This window comes from Meleagris gallopavo, chromosome 1 (assembly GCF_905368555.1).
Source record: "Meleagris gallopavo chromosome 1, MGAL_WU_HG_1.1, whole genome shotgun sequence".
Taxonomy (NCBI): Eukaryota; Metazoa; Chordata; class Aves; order Galliformes; family Phasianidae; genus Meleagris; species Meleagris gallopavo.
Genome location: NC_139404.1, coordinates 67169694 through 67184362, shown reverse-complemented (window position 1 = coordinate 67184362; position 14669 = coordinate 67169694). Strand labels below are relative to the sequence as shown.

General features: G+C 37.8%; 1 protein-coding gene across 3 annotated transcripts in view; it reads left to right on the top strand.

The window, feature by feature from the left end:
- The window catches only part of ITPR2 (inositol 1,4,5-trisphosphate receptor type 2), a 263980-nt gene that overhangs the window by 117528 nt on the left and 131783 nt on the right, over nucleotides 1–14669 (top strand). For all 3 annotated transcript variants that reach the window (XM_085231963.1, XM_085231974.1, XM_085231957.1), the window contains 4 exons: nucleotides 2879–3130; nucleotides 4709–4834; nucleotides 10033–10161; nucleotides 10740–10860. In XM_085231963.1, the coding sequence (XP_085088089.1) occupies nucleotides 2879–3130; nucleotides 4709–4834; nucleotides 10033–10161; nucleotides 10740–10860 (628 nt within the window). The remainder of the gene's footprint in view (nucleotides 1–2878; nucleotides 3131–4708; nucleotides 4835–10032; nucleotides 10162–10739; nucleotides 10861–14669) is intronic.

Below are 14669 nucleotides of genomic sequence, written 5' to 3'. Positions count from 1 at the left end.
AGAGCTCCATTTCAGAAGATCAGCCCTCAACCTGTACATCACTGCATGCTTAAAAAAAAAAGCAGGGAATTACAGATTAACAATTATGATTTGTTAGAAAAGAATACCAATAGTGAAATTTGAATGGTGCGTGAATGGCACTGCAATGTAATAAACAGTGTAGCCTAATGGTTGAAACTAGATGAATCCAGGACTATTCGTAAGCAAACAGTTGAGATGTACTTTGTGACCTTAAACAAGCAATGTAACTTTTCTATGCCTCCAGATGGGGTGTGTAAACAATTTACCACAAGACAAGATAGAGTGAATATGCAACATGCCTGCAACTACTCCTGTGTTTTCTTTTACCCCTGAGAATTATATCTTATTCCTGTTTAGTGGGAGTAAGGGATAAACTAATCATGTTTACTTTTTTTAGCTCACGCACACAGATCATTGGAAAGAGTACTTTTCAGCATAAGATACAGTGAACATTCCCAGTCTGGCTCATTCACGCGTTCTCATATCTTGGTCCCTATGTCCACAGAGTGCTACTGAGCATCACCTGCCTGAGATGTCCCTTAGGGCACTTTTTATCGTTACAAGCATGCTTTGAGGTTCCTGGAACAAGAAGTGTCTGCCAGTGCAAAGATTATTACAAAAGGGAAAGCAGAGTTTACTTTTGAACCAAATCAACGTGGTAGCAGAATTTTCTATTATCTGTAGTGTTTCGGAATGATACATTGCAGAGCATGAGCAACTCCTTTGATACTGTCCACCATTCATTATACTTTAATAGAATTCTTAACTCCTTTAAAATATAATTTAGTGGAAGAAAATGTGTTTTTACTACTTTGATTTGTTTTGTTTGTTTGTTTTTGCCCACTACCGTTGAGTTCACTGAACTCAGTAAGAACTTCACATAGTTAGTGACAGATACTTCTCTTCCTTTTCTGTTTTTAGTGAAATCATATTATCTGTAGAGGTCAGTGGATTTCCTTTGCAAGTCACAATTAAAAATGGATAAGTTGGGGAAATACACTAATATCTTCTTGCCTTGCATTTACTTCATCCCCTTAGCTCTTCCCATGCTTATGCAATATTATCTGCTTTTATTTGTGGTTCATCAGTCAGACTGTAGCAAATATGACATACAGAACCACTTTTCACAATCTAATACCTCATGGTATTTCTTCCTTATTCATCAGTAATAGGTACATAAAAGGACAAGGGATCCTTTTGACTTGCCCTTTTATCAGCAACACTGGAACAGATGTATGTGGATTTGATGTAAGATTGAAAAAAAGAATCTTGTCATTCATCTTTGCAAAACATTCATAAGAGGAAAATAATTATGGGAATGTAGTGGTCAAACTAATGGGAAATTACAGATACATACCTTCTCAGAGGGCTAGGTGTGGATTTTTTTATAATTTTGTATTTGAAGTGTCTTAAGAGTGTACTATTCCAGTTATCAGCATTAAAAATGTCAACTTTCCAACATTTTGAATACTCATATTTTCCCTATTGTCCTTTTTGTCATTGAGAGTAGTGAAATGTATGACTTCTGAATTGCCATATTGTCTCATTCTTCCCTTCCAAGCATTTGTCCTTTTAAACGTTTCCTCTTTTCAGTGTCCAGAAAATATCTATTGGAAAGTCTGAGTGGAAACATTTTAAAAACCAAAGAGTAAAAAGGAGAAATAGAAAAAGAAGGAGTGACTGAATTCACAATTCAGTCTACACAATTATCAAAGTGAAAATAATCAAGCAGAGAGGAAATCACAGTTTGAAACATTGGAAAAATGTAATGAAATTTTTTCTGAATTTTGTTACTTTTCAGCTCCTCTGGGAGACTAGCTTTCATTCCTTCTTGTGCTGCTTTCCTATTTCTTTACAGCTCCACCAATCTTTACTTCTACCCTTAAATTCAGTAAGCTACGATTTCATGTCACATGCAGACTATGTCATATGCCTTATTCACGAAATACATATGGCTGTTGTGCTTCCAGTTTGTATTCTGCACTAAAAAGGGTTTATGGAAACTTATTTTCACTTCCATTAATAGTGAACTATGCTTGAAAGAAAAGTGATGAAGAGAAGACAGGTCTGCTGTCTCGTCCAAGCTCACAGAGCAGCACTGGCAGTAGGCATATTCTGTGTATGTGTTTGGGGGAGATGTTCAAAACCATATCAGAACAAAACTTTTCCATGAGATCTGCTGAGGTGGAGCTGCCAGCATCTATTTCTGCTCTGGATCCTCTTGAGATGAGCGATGTACTTGTAGTAAATTCAAATATTTTTCACATACACCAGTTTGCTGTTAAGTGGAAGTGCTGGAATGACAATGACAGTGTCAAGACCCATCTGTCAGATTTCCACAGGTTAGGAAGACTTGTCCTTTGTTTCAAATGCTGAGCAGGGGTGCAGAAGAGTTTAGGTAAATTCTGGGTGAGCCACAGGCTTTTTCGGTAAGGTGTACATAAGATTAATATCTCTGTACCTCAAGTAGAATGGGGATAATAATGCATCCTGGCCTTACAATAGGATATAAGAGTAATTAATTAACTTCAAACAGACACTGAGATGGTGGGAATAACAAGGATAGCCTAATGTCTTAGGTAATCAGAGAGCTATATAGAGATTAAACTTCAAGTTCACTTTGCACGAGCTCATTCCTTGGTGAGTTATTCCAGATTACACTTATGTAGATAAGAGCAGTTTACCTTGGCCATTGTTTTGACATGTGCATTTTGTAAGCATCAGATTAATTTTTTATTTTTTGGGGGAGGGGAGGGCTCTCTAGCTAGAGAATTGTTGTGTACTTAAAGGTAGAGCAAAATAATTAAGAAAATGATTGCAGTGCAGGGTTCTTAAAGTGTTGTGGTATCTTTTTCAGCTGATAAATGGGGGTGAAGATGTGCTGATATTCTACAATGATAGAGCATCATTTCCAGTTCTACTCCAAATGATGTGTTCAGAGCGAGATCGAGCAGACGAGAGTGGACCCTTAGCGTATCACATCACTCTAGTGGAGTTGCTCGCAGCTTGTACAGAAGGAAAGAATGTATATACAGAGATCAAGTGCAATTCGCTCCTGCCACTGGATGATATAGTGAGAGTGGTGACCCACGATGACTGCATACCTGAGGTAAGACTCACTGAATGATGAAGCAGAATTACAATTTTTAGAAAACACAGAAATATTTTGCTGTTTCTAATATCCTGAAAAGTTGAGTATTTATGCAGAAAAGAGGCTGGAAACAGGTGTTGCTTGTGGAGGTAAATAAATGAGAAAGGATTGTTAATATTTTTTTGAACTGCCTGTTGATAGTCAGATTTTTGGATCAGGAGAATTTTTTGTTGTTGTTTTTCTGGGTATGTCCAGCTACTGTCAGAATTTAGTCCTCTGCTAAACTTCTGGCTGTTAGTTGCAAAGAGTAAGCTAAGTGATTTGTCAGGCTAATCTTTTTCCTCTGCTTTGAACTGTTGGAAGTTCTAGAGTAACATTCTATCCATGTTGAGGTCACTGGGAGTTTTGGGTGAAGTCTTGTTTTATTAAATTCAGTTCCAGTCTGGCAAATACCTTTTTTTTTTTTTTTTGCATATAGAGGCCTAATTCTGCAGATACTACCAGTCATGGCTCAGTAGAACTGTAATATTTAGGGCTGATGAGAATGGAAATGCTTGCACCAAATTTGATGTGATCAAAATAAGTCTTCTTACAGTCTATGCAGGACCTTGTTCTGGCCCTGCATATTGGTCAGAAGAATTTCTACAGGCTGTTGGAGGCATGGGTTTCATATCGATGCAGCTAGGCCTCGCTGAAGTATATAATTCCTTTGTCACCTTGTCACCTTGTGATCAACTGATTTTTTTCTTATAAAGTAGAATGTTTGCTTTGCTCAAATGGTTCCTCCTAACATGGATGTTAACTGCTGCTAACTAAAAAAGCCCAAACAAATGAAATGTAAAAGTCTGTCACATCTAAGAGTTTTCTCCTGACCTCTTTAAACTGCGACCATCTCTTCTCCTTTGACCATGACAAAGTCTGTATTTAATACATACATTTCAGTCACTGGATATCCATTTTTATGATGCGCCGGCACAGGTTTTTAATACAGGAGAAGAGTGAAAATGCAGTCCTCTTGTTAAATCCTGCACTGCTGTGGCAGTAGTCACAGTGCTGCAAAAGCTTTCTCCTCCATTTAGGTCTGAGTTGTACCTACTCTGAATATTAGCGCTGCATAGGATTGTCAGAAAATAGGATTGCAGTCTCATCTCTGTTAAAGACCTTTTTTGGTATTTGGCAGGCCTGTCACAAGGCATCAGCCCGTAAGGATCAGGTGATTAATACATGGGCGTCTTCCATTTTGACAGTTCCTGATTCTTGAGCCAGGCCATTGTAGTCTGAATATCATTTTAATAACAGTAATTAACTATTAAATGAATATTTTTATTATTGCTTTGTGGGGGAATTGGTATGAGAGTTTTTGCAAAACATCTCTATTTTTCTTAACATGATCTTTCAGTAAGTACATTAATGTATTTGTTGCCATGCTTATCTATTAAATCTTTAGAACCAAACATACAGTATTACTGTTATTGGCATTTCTTAGAATTGGAAGGATGATCTTATTCATTCAGTATTCTTACATACAGAAAATATGTATGTTAATGGCTTCTGTTGTTTTGTTTCATATTGTTTCTGTATTTGCTCATCCTGCAGGTGAAAATTGCCTATGTTAATTTTGTTAACCACTGTTACGTGGACACTGAGGTGGAAATGAAAGAAATCTATGCCAGTAACCACATTTGGAAGTTATTTGAGAACTTCCTTGTTGATATGGCAAGGGTAAGTTTCATGAGGTGTCATTTATTGCAGTATAGTCAGGGGTGACAACTGAACTTTGTGTGAATTTCATTTATTTTATACACTGCTTTTTCAAAGTTGAATGTGAATATATTTTAACAGATCGTCGTTTCTATTTTATTTTATTTATCATCATTTAACCTGCTAATTGCTAATAGTCTTCTTTGTCTAGAAGGGCACCTTGGAACCCATGCCCTTTACTTCCAGAAAAATAAATTGGATGTGTGGGTTTGATATACAAGAAATAGGATTGAAAATGTTCTGTCATTCTACTGGGAGTGTGCATTACTTGTCATTATGCTGGTAATTAAACAAACAAACAGCCACATCTGTAATCTTCTAGGTTTACTCTCTTAGTATAGTGGATCAAGGATAAAGAAATTCTTTGTCTCCTGTTTCTTCTTTAATTTGACCTTGGCCTTTTTTTTTTTTGGTCTTTTATTCTGCTGTCACTACATTCTCACTGCTGCAAAAGGCAGGTGTGGAAGCTCTACTTTTTCAGAATACTAATTAGTATAAATGATCAGCTTCAAGGTGATGGGACATAGTAGTGTAATCATTCAATTCCCTAGAATCACAGCATCATAGAATATCCAAAGTCCAACTCCAGGCTCCACACAGGACTACACAAAAATCAGACCATATGTCTGAGAGCATTGTTCCAGACACTTCTTGAACTCTGGCCAGCTTGGTGCTGTGACCACTGCCCTGGAGAGCCTTTTCCAGTGCCCAGCGCCCTCTGGTGAAGAGCCTTTTCTTGATATCTAACCTGACCCTTCCCTGTTACAGCTGCACGCTGTTGCCTTGGGTTCCATCAGTGGTCACCAGATAGAGTTGCATCAAGTTTCAACTCGTAAGTGACATAAGTGATATTAAGCTTCCCTCTCCTGATATTTTGGAAGAAATAAAACTGGGAAGCTCTTTACTTCTGGAAAGATAGCATGCCCTAGCGGAACCAGGAGGAGAATTTAGTGTGACATAATGAGTACAGCTTGCAATACCTATCCTTTTTCTAGCAGGTAGTATTTCTTGTAAGAGCCTGATATTGATGTCTGTTAAAGGAGTTGTTCTTTCTCAAGAAGTAGAAACACAAGTGTTTATTTTTTTTGTGCTGGTGGCCAGTGTTTGGCTGCTGGACAGTATTTTGGAAGTGTTACAGAGCACGTTGTCATAGTGCAAGCCTATCCTTTCCCTGTCCATGGTCCACTGCATTTCATAATCCATGAGGTTCTCACTCCTTGCATCTTTCATTTCGTTGAAATTAGAGAAGAAAAGGAAAAAGAATCTCAATTCAGTCCTGCAGCAAACATTTACACCAGAGTAATAGTGTGCCACAAAATCATTTCTTTGAAACCTATTGGGAGAAAATACCATACTCATAGTCACAATGATTTATAGCCAAAGGAAGAATGAGTGCTGAGACTTGTGCTGTGTGATAGGCATAGGGGCCTGTTCATTTTTCTGTGAAACAGAAAACTTATAAATGTTTTTATTTTTGCCTTTTTCTGGGCACAGGTTAACGTAGGAATATTTGTGTTATTTTTTGATGGTAGCTGTTTTCAGCAGTAACAAGACCTCTACAAATTCAGTTTTCTTGCTTTTTGCCTTGTCGCTTAGCTGAAAAGCCCTTTTGGACATACCCACTTCATTTGCAAATGAAGATCAGGAACCTTCTTGGAGGACAATTCTGGTTTTTAACCTTGCTGTTTTTCCCCCATGAAGTATTTTCTCTTGCTTTAAATCCTTTGCTGGGTTGCCCTTTTCTGATATATCACGGTACTGACCTTCTGATGAGACTCCCCCTCCCCAACTATTTGACACGATCAGTTTTCCTTGCCTGTTGGCTTAAAGCAGATACATGCAGAGAGGGGATCTGTCCGCTGTTCACTTTGTGAGCCTGGAGACATGCTGCCATGTGATTTTAAATTATCCTGATGTTGGTGAGCCTTGAGCTTGTTTTCACATATTTTGCTAATAGGACAAATTTGGCTCCAGGTCTTCAGAGGTGAATATTGAGTGTTTTATTAATGCTACATTTTGTGTGTGTGCTTTTTTCTCCAAATGGCAAAATGCAGTTTTGTTTTGCTCTCCTGCAAAGTCCTTAGGACAAGTGCCTAATTAGCCCTTTTTATTAAGGTTATCGGCGAAAAGAAGTAAAAGAACATATCCAAAGTGCTCTGGCATGTTCTGCTCTTCTGCCAGGCCCCATGGGTAGTTGTATCTTCTATGTTATTGAGCGTATTTGGCTTTCTGGGTCCCAAGCAGAGCCTGTGAGTTATAAATACATCAGCTTTATGTAGCTATCAGGACGGTTAGAATGCTGTCAGCTTCATGAAAGATGTTACAATACCTTTCAAAGCATTTAGAAAAAGAGCCCTTTGATCCTCTGTGTTGCAGTGAGCTAAAAGAGATGCTTTTGCGTGGGGGAAGGGGAAATGCTTTCCTTTTAGCTGCTACAAATGGCTGTCAGTGGGTGAGTTTGTGAGCTTTGAGTCTGAGTCTGTCATTAGAGAGCGTTAAGGTGAAAGATGGAGAGTGTTATCCTCAGGTTGAATTCCTTCAACCTGAAAAAAGAAATAAGAAAAAAAGAAACCATTTTTTTATCTGTTGCTAGACCAAAGAAGGAAATATTTAGTCCTCAACTGTCATTCTTTTTCAACACTGTGAAACCTTGCAAAACAGGCAGTCGGCAGATGTGTGTATTAAATTCCATTTGCCAAAAGCAATTGCTCTTTCAAAGACACCTTTTTCTGCTGTTTCTGCCAACCTACTTTCTCCCGTGTATGACTGAGAGCGCATCACTGAGCAGGTGGGTGCAGCTCCAGGAAAGGCTTCCCTTTCCCACAGGTGGCTCGTTCTGTAAGTCAGCAGCTGTATTCTGAGCAGGATTAAAAACAGAACTGAGATCTGACAGCTGTGAAGTCATCGTGACTTTCTCCTGCAGAATTTTTGAAATATTATTCGTGTGAGTTTCGGTCCCAAAGTCTCTTAAGAGGTTTTTAAACACCGCTTTCTCAATCTTCATCTCCATTTCATGCATTTCAGGTTTCTTCTTCCACAGAGAAACATCTTTCAGTCCCCAGAAGGGCAGAGGGATAAGAGCAGATAAGAGAATTTCCAAAGTCCTTCTGAGATGGGAATTTTTCAGACCTATGTCGAAGCAGAGTGGTATCCCCACATATGGCTCTGCCATGCTTATTCACTTTTAGACAAGCGAAGGGAAAGCTTAACAGCATTTTTGGAATTTAGGTTTGGTGATTTCTAAATTTGCCGTACTAATGCTGCACAGTTCACTGTCTTCCCATCGGGATAACAAATACTCAGCCTCAGTCAGAATTGCCGTGCAGATTAATTAAAAGCAGAAGAATATCAAGAAGTTTTCAGTTCTATGATATTTCATTTTTTTTTCCCAACTAATTTTGATTATATATCTTAATATTATACCTCCATGAGGACCATGGGAGAGGAGGTGTCATACTCTCCCCGAACTGGAGGGCTGACATGTTTGCTGTTCCATTTTAGCCACTGTTGGTTCTCTGACCAAAATCTTTCCTTTTGTGAAGTGATAAGATTGCACTACGTGGAAGCGTGACTTGTTTTTCTGACACATTTTAAAAAAACAGACAAGCAAAGCTTCTCCAGGTGCCTAATTCTTGCAGCTCTCAAGTTATCTTTGGTTATTTCTCTGCCTGCCATATGACTCTGCTTTTGTGTTCCTGTGAGCTGTATCTTGCAGTGCACATGGGTGCTTTTAGATGTCACGTCAGTAACCTTCCTAAAAGTGCTGCTGGTGAAATTGCTGTCTTGTGGTGTCCAAGTGTCCCAGTGGCACAGTGTAATTAGAGGGCGTATTTGCCCTGTGTGAGATTCAGGTGCTGTGTATTATGTCTCTAGTTCTGCCACCCATTTTTCTTCGTGACCTTAAGCAATTCACTCAGCTTCTCTGGACTTCCGTTCCCCATCCATAAGGTGATGTAATGATGAGTATGTACTGTGCAGATTCATGATTTTGTGTTAAAAGCTCAGATAGTTTGAAGGTTACCCCAGAAGTCTGTAAACAAAATAAATTCTGTTCTTGCATAGATTCTCTAGAACGTTGCAGAAGTCTGTGGCTTGCATCGGTGAAAAATAATAATTTTGCCTTTCATTTATTTTTAAACCTGACCAGAACTGCTTATTTGAAGGCTAATGAAGAGGTAGGATGAGTACGATCTGTACGCCTTGTTTGTCCAGTCCTGCCTTTCTCACCCTGACTTGGTTTGTGTATACTCCTTTTAGGACTTCTTTTAGTACAGTTTAGACTGACATATGCAAAGTAAAAATAACTCTGTATAGATGTTCACAAATGTTGAGGGAAAAAAAAAAGAGAAGAAATACTGAAGTATGTATGTACCATCCCAGTAATGTTTTCCTTTCTTTAAACTTGACATCTTTATGCAGCAACAAACTTTTAATATTGTACCAAAGAGTGTCTTTAGGAATCACTTCTACAAATCTGCCCGTATCCTCCTGCAATTTAATCATCTTTCTGTGCTCCAAAATTGTCTGAGTGCTATCAGTTCTTTTCTTTCATTGTTTTTAGCTTGTCTTTTCTATTTTCCTCATGTGGCTTTCTTAATTAATGTTGTCTGCTTGAAATCTGGAAGGCTGTTAGTATTGTCTGTGCTATTTTCTTCTCTTTCCCTCTTTTCAAACATTTATTTTTTGCATATGAGCTTCACCCTTGCCACTCATTTGTGTTGAATGTGGCAAGAAGATAAACATTACCTGAAATCTTTCTTACCTAACGTGTTTGTTTCAATCTGTCTCTAAAACCTCTTCCAACTCACCTCCACAATAGAAGGGAACGTTCATTTTCTTCTTGAATCCATCTAAATATGTAGGTGGTATGCAGTGTTCTGATTTAGGGGGATTTTTTTTTTCATTGAAAGAACAGACAGCCAACCAGAAAGAACTAGTTCAGAAGAGAATGAGATTTAAAATACAGCGTGGATCTTCGAGAAGGGAGATAAGCTGTAACAAATACATCTCAAACTCGTAAGATAGTTATCTCTGATAGATTTTCCATAAAATCTGTACTAAGAATAAATATTATTACATGGGTTGTAATAAATACTAAGCAACATAGTTTGCTTGCTTGAAAGTTCTAAATCTCATTGTTTCCTCCTTCTTTCCTATAGGTTTGTAACACAACCACGGATCGTAAACATGCAGACACATCTCTGGAGAAATATGTCACTGAGCCTGTAATGAGCATTGTGAGTGGCTTCTTCAATTCTCCATTTTCAGATAACAGCACCAGCCTCCAGGTAAGAAAAAGAGAGACAGACCAATACTGAATTCAGCCCATTAATGAGATACCTTCTGCTAACAACATAGGAATCCTGTACCTTTGTATCTTCCTCTAATTTCTCTGTCCCTTCTCATGCCACTGGCTGGCAGCTTAATTTCACTTCAAATCATTTACTCTTCATTTTTACTCTTTACATCTCTGACCAGCAGATAGCTCAATGCTGGCTGTTGTGGATTCACTGAATGGGGTATTTTTGCAGAATAAAAGTTTATCTAGTTGCTTATACGAAAAAATGCTATGTGACAAATGTACATACACCTGAGAACCAGGAAGATTCCTCAGTCCTTCTGCTCTGTACTTTGTTTGATATCAGTGGTAATCTGATGGCAAATTACATGCATTGGCCTCTGTAGGGGTGCAGAATTGGTTTGCATTCTTTCCTGTCCTGAAGAGCAAAGAGAATTTAATTTAATTTAATTTAATTTAAGCGTACAAGCTAAAAACCACACATGAGATTTATGTTGTGTCAAACCTTAGGACAGTTGTGAGGACATTCTAAAGTATAAACTTCCATGTTTATCTTTTTGATTTTAGACACATCAACCTGTTTTTATTCAACTACTGCAGTCTGCTTTTAGAATTTACAACTGTACCTGGCCAAACCCAACTCAGAAGGCCTCAGTGGAGTCATGTATCAAAACTTTGGCTGAAGTGGGTAGGTGCCAAGTTCTTCCTTCGTTGTTGTTCTCTGTGTTTTAAGATCTGACTTACCTGAGGTTGAATGTTTATGTTTTTGTTTTAGTTTTTTTTATTATAATCCGTGTAGTTGTGATGGTAATAATTTAAGAAATCCCAGTTTAAGGTTAAATTCTGCCACGTTTTATAATGCTTTCAAATCTATTCCATCAAATAGGGCTGTTAGTTGAACCTGTCGGCCAGAGAAGTAGGTTTGGTGAATGAATTATATTTACTCAAGATAGTTATGGTATTAAAACACAGCCAAAACTTCTAAATGAGTATATATCTGGGCATTTCTAGTCGTGCTGTAATGTTGTAAACAGTGACACTTAAGAATTATCAGAGAACGCCATATTTTTTTTTTACCTGGGCTTGTCCCCTTAGTGAGTCCTCCTTTTTTTTGTCCCCTGAGTGAGTCGGGGATGGAAAACAGAATTCTCTAACTCCATAGCTTCTCTGCTTTCTGTTCACCATCAGGCCTCCGCATTTACTGCTGTTACATGCATATTGGCTTGCACTGTCACGAAGACTTAAATCATATTTGGTCCCAAGGGCAGCAATAAGTTACATGCTTTGAAATGAATTCAAATACTACAGTAAAGTCAAAGACTTAAAACTATTTCAGGAGTGATTCATCCTAAAATAAAAAACAAAACAAAACATTCTTCACCTGTATATAGATAAGACTGGTAAAAGTTCATTTATAAGTTACATTTCTGTGAATATAATTTTAAAGTTTGCCACAAAAGGAAAAAAAGATTATTCAAAATAGTTTCTATAGAACTAAGGGAATAAGGTTTCACTCAGCATGAATTAAAGACAGAATTGTATAGAAACGGCTAAATGTTATAGCTGTTGCAATTTTAAAATTAATAAATAATGATAAAACAAAATGAAAGGGTCCCTTAACCATCTGCATCTTCTGTGACATTGCAGTGATCAACTCTAAATTTAGATTTTGAGATAGCTTTAGAGGGGTATAATTTAACATTTTAGTCAAAATACCTCATTAACTTTTTGTCTGAGTGAGAATAGCAGTTACCTAAAAACTTAGCAACCTTAAGTTATTTTGTTTGTTGTTCAAATGATTTAATCATGGCTCTACCTGACAAGAGGACTTTGAAAACTGGAGACATTTTATTTCCTTTATCTCATAGCTACTACAGCTCTAGCTTTTGTGTGTTTTAAACTTACTTCCTTGTTCTCCTCCGGCACTTCTGGGAAGAGTCATCAGTAAATTACTTTCTTTGGGAGTCTGAGGAAAGAGGGAAGAAAGTAAGGCAGATGAGAGTTTTTGAGGCCAACTATACCCTATGGATACTTCTAGACAGCTCCTATGGATACTTCTAGACAGCTCCATGTCTACATTTCTGTGGAACTAAACCTTAAAAACAAATTTTATCTCTGAGAGGTCACAAGGAAAAGGGTATGTAGAATCCCCTGAGCCTAGTGCTGAAACAGCCAACCTGAATTTGTACCCATAACAGCCAGATGGGGAAAAAGTGTGAATCATCTTGATGGAAGTGGTGTACGGTGTGGGTTGGTTGGTTGGTTTGCTCTTGTTTATTTGTTCATTTTTTAAAGTATGCCTTTGTGCTGTCCAGCCTTCTCGCTTCTCTGGCTTTGTGCTCATGGGATCCCGCTCATGTCTTGGGTGTTCTCAGATGTGGAAGTAGAGCTGAGCTACCTCTGAAGGGCCTCACCCTGTGTCCTCCTCTGACTTCCTTGCTGCCAGCAGCACCAGTAGGACTGGGAGCCTGTGAGAGACATTGGTGTGTCATGGGTCTGGCAGCAATGGAGCTTGCCCCTGGAAAGCACACTTTAGCATGCAGTTTGTTGATTTCCTTGTCCATATTATAACTGCTTAAGGATTCGTTACTGGTACCAATAGTGAACACTGTACAACTGTATCATAGCAAATTACCACAATTTTTTTATTTGGCTTCTTATTCTGTCATTACCAAAAGGGAGTAGAAAGCAATTGTTGAGGGGGATTTCACAAAAGAGCAAGGTAGAGGTGAAGTGGAAAATGGAATATTTTAACAAACACACTTCCATAAAAGTTTTGCTAGCTAGATGAGATTTTAGCCTTATGTGATACTCAGCATTTTCAAGCATGGTGCTAAACATGGCTTGCCTTTTCTAATTGAGTAGGCCTGTTCAGTTCTACTGAAAGCTTTGGAAAACTACCCCAGTTGGGGGTACTGAAGGCTTTTAAAATCGAGGCCCTTGTAATTATTGTGTGTACCAAGTTTCCTTGTCTACTGAGTGTTCAACCAGCACAAAATGAGGCTTTTTAAGAAGGCAGATTTCTTCCATAATACAAATAGGCCAAGCTTTCCTTTTCTTTTCTTTTCTTTTCCTTTTTTTTTTCCTTTTTTCCTTCTTTCTTTCTTTTTTTTTTTTTTTTCTTTTTCTGGCTGTGTATTTGGACTAGGTTTGAATTTTGAAATTTTGGCTAGGCATCTGTGAGCACTCTTCTGCTTTTTTTCTTTCTTTTTTTTTTTTTTTTTAACTTGAGAGTCTGACAGCTTTAATGTCAGGGCCTTCATGTTTCACAGCAGGGTTTAAAAAAAACACTCTAGAAAGATTTTGCCTATATCAGAGAGATAGAGTACTGGACAGATTTACAGCAGAGACGAAAGACTTTTGATGGAAAATAAATGTAGTATAGAGTTGAAAGAACAAACATGATTTTCTAATTTTTTTTTTGGTAGTAGCCCTGGATTTAGAAATGAATCTCAGCAGGAGGAGAGATCACACACAGATTTCCCAAGATATCAAAGATCCACATAATAATGCACTTTTAAAAGAGCCATTTCGGAGCAAGTTTAAGCAACGTACATTCTGCTCAGTGCTTACTAGTTATGTTGCTGGCAGGTAGATATAAGTACTGTGTTAGGAGTTTAGGATCTGTCTTCTTATAAGCACTGTAAGAGTGTACATTATCTTACAGGTCAAGAAGAAGATATGTTGCTAGAAGCTAATTTCTTATAACCTCAACCTGACTACCAGAGAAAAACTTCATAAGCTTTTCAAGCTTCACTTGCATATTTGTCTCCAAGCAGTTCTCTGCCTCCAAGTCAGCAGGAAGTATACAGGCTTGCTTGCATTTTTCAGCAGACCCTTCTGTGACTCCAAGAGTTTTGGAACACAAAGATACCAATACACTTGAATTTTTGTTCCTTAGTAAACAGTTGCTTACGTTGGCATGAGTTAAAATAATTACAGAATAATATATATATAATAATACTTCTTGTTCATGTGAATTTCTGAAGCAGATAATCACTTTAACTAAATTAATACATTATAAATAAATCACTTCTGCATTTTTATGTTATCACATATCACTGATCTTATGCTTGAAAATACAGTCCAAAAAATGAATGATCAAAATGGCTATTTTGACAGCAAGATGAAGCTACAAATGAAAATTGTTTAAAAGATCCCTGATTCTTGTGAAAACAGAGGAGCTAAGAAGACTAACAGTTTATTTTGTTTCGAGTGAATTCATTTCCCAGTTCCTAGATCTTATAATTTTTTCAAGATTGAGGCCAGAAGGATTGTCGTTTAAATCATCTGCTATGTTTCCATATGGTAATACCAACGAATTTCACCTGTCTTCACTACTAAAGGTCTTGACTATATCTTAAATGGTATGGGAGCAGGTTCGTTCTTCCAGGGCTGACCAGTCTTCCTGGCCCTCTGCAAAGAGCTGCCTTTGCCTCTTAATTAAGTAGTGATTCTTAGACCTTCACCCCTGAATATGAGTTTTTGCTTTTGTTA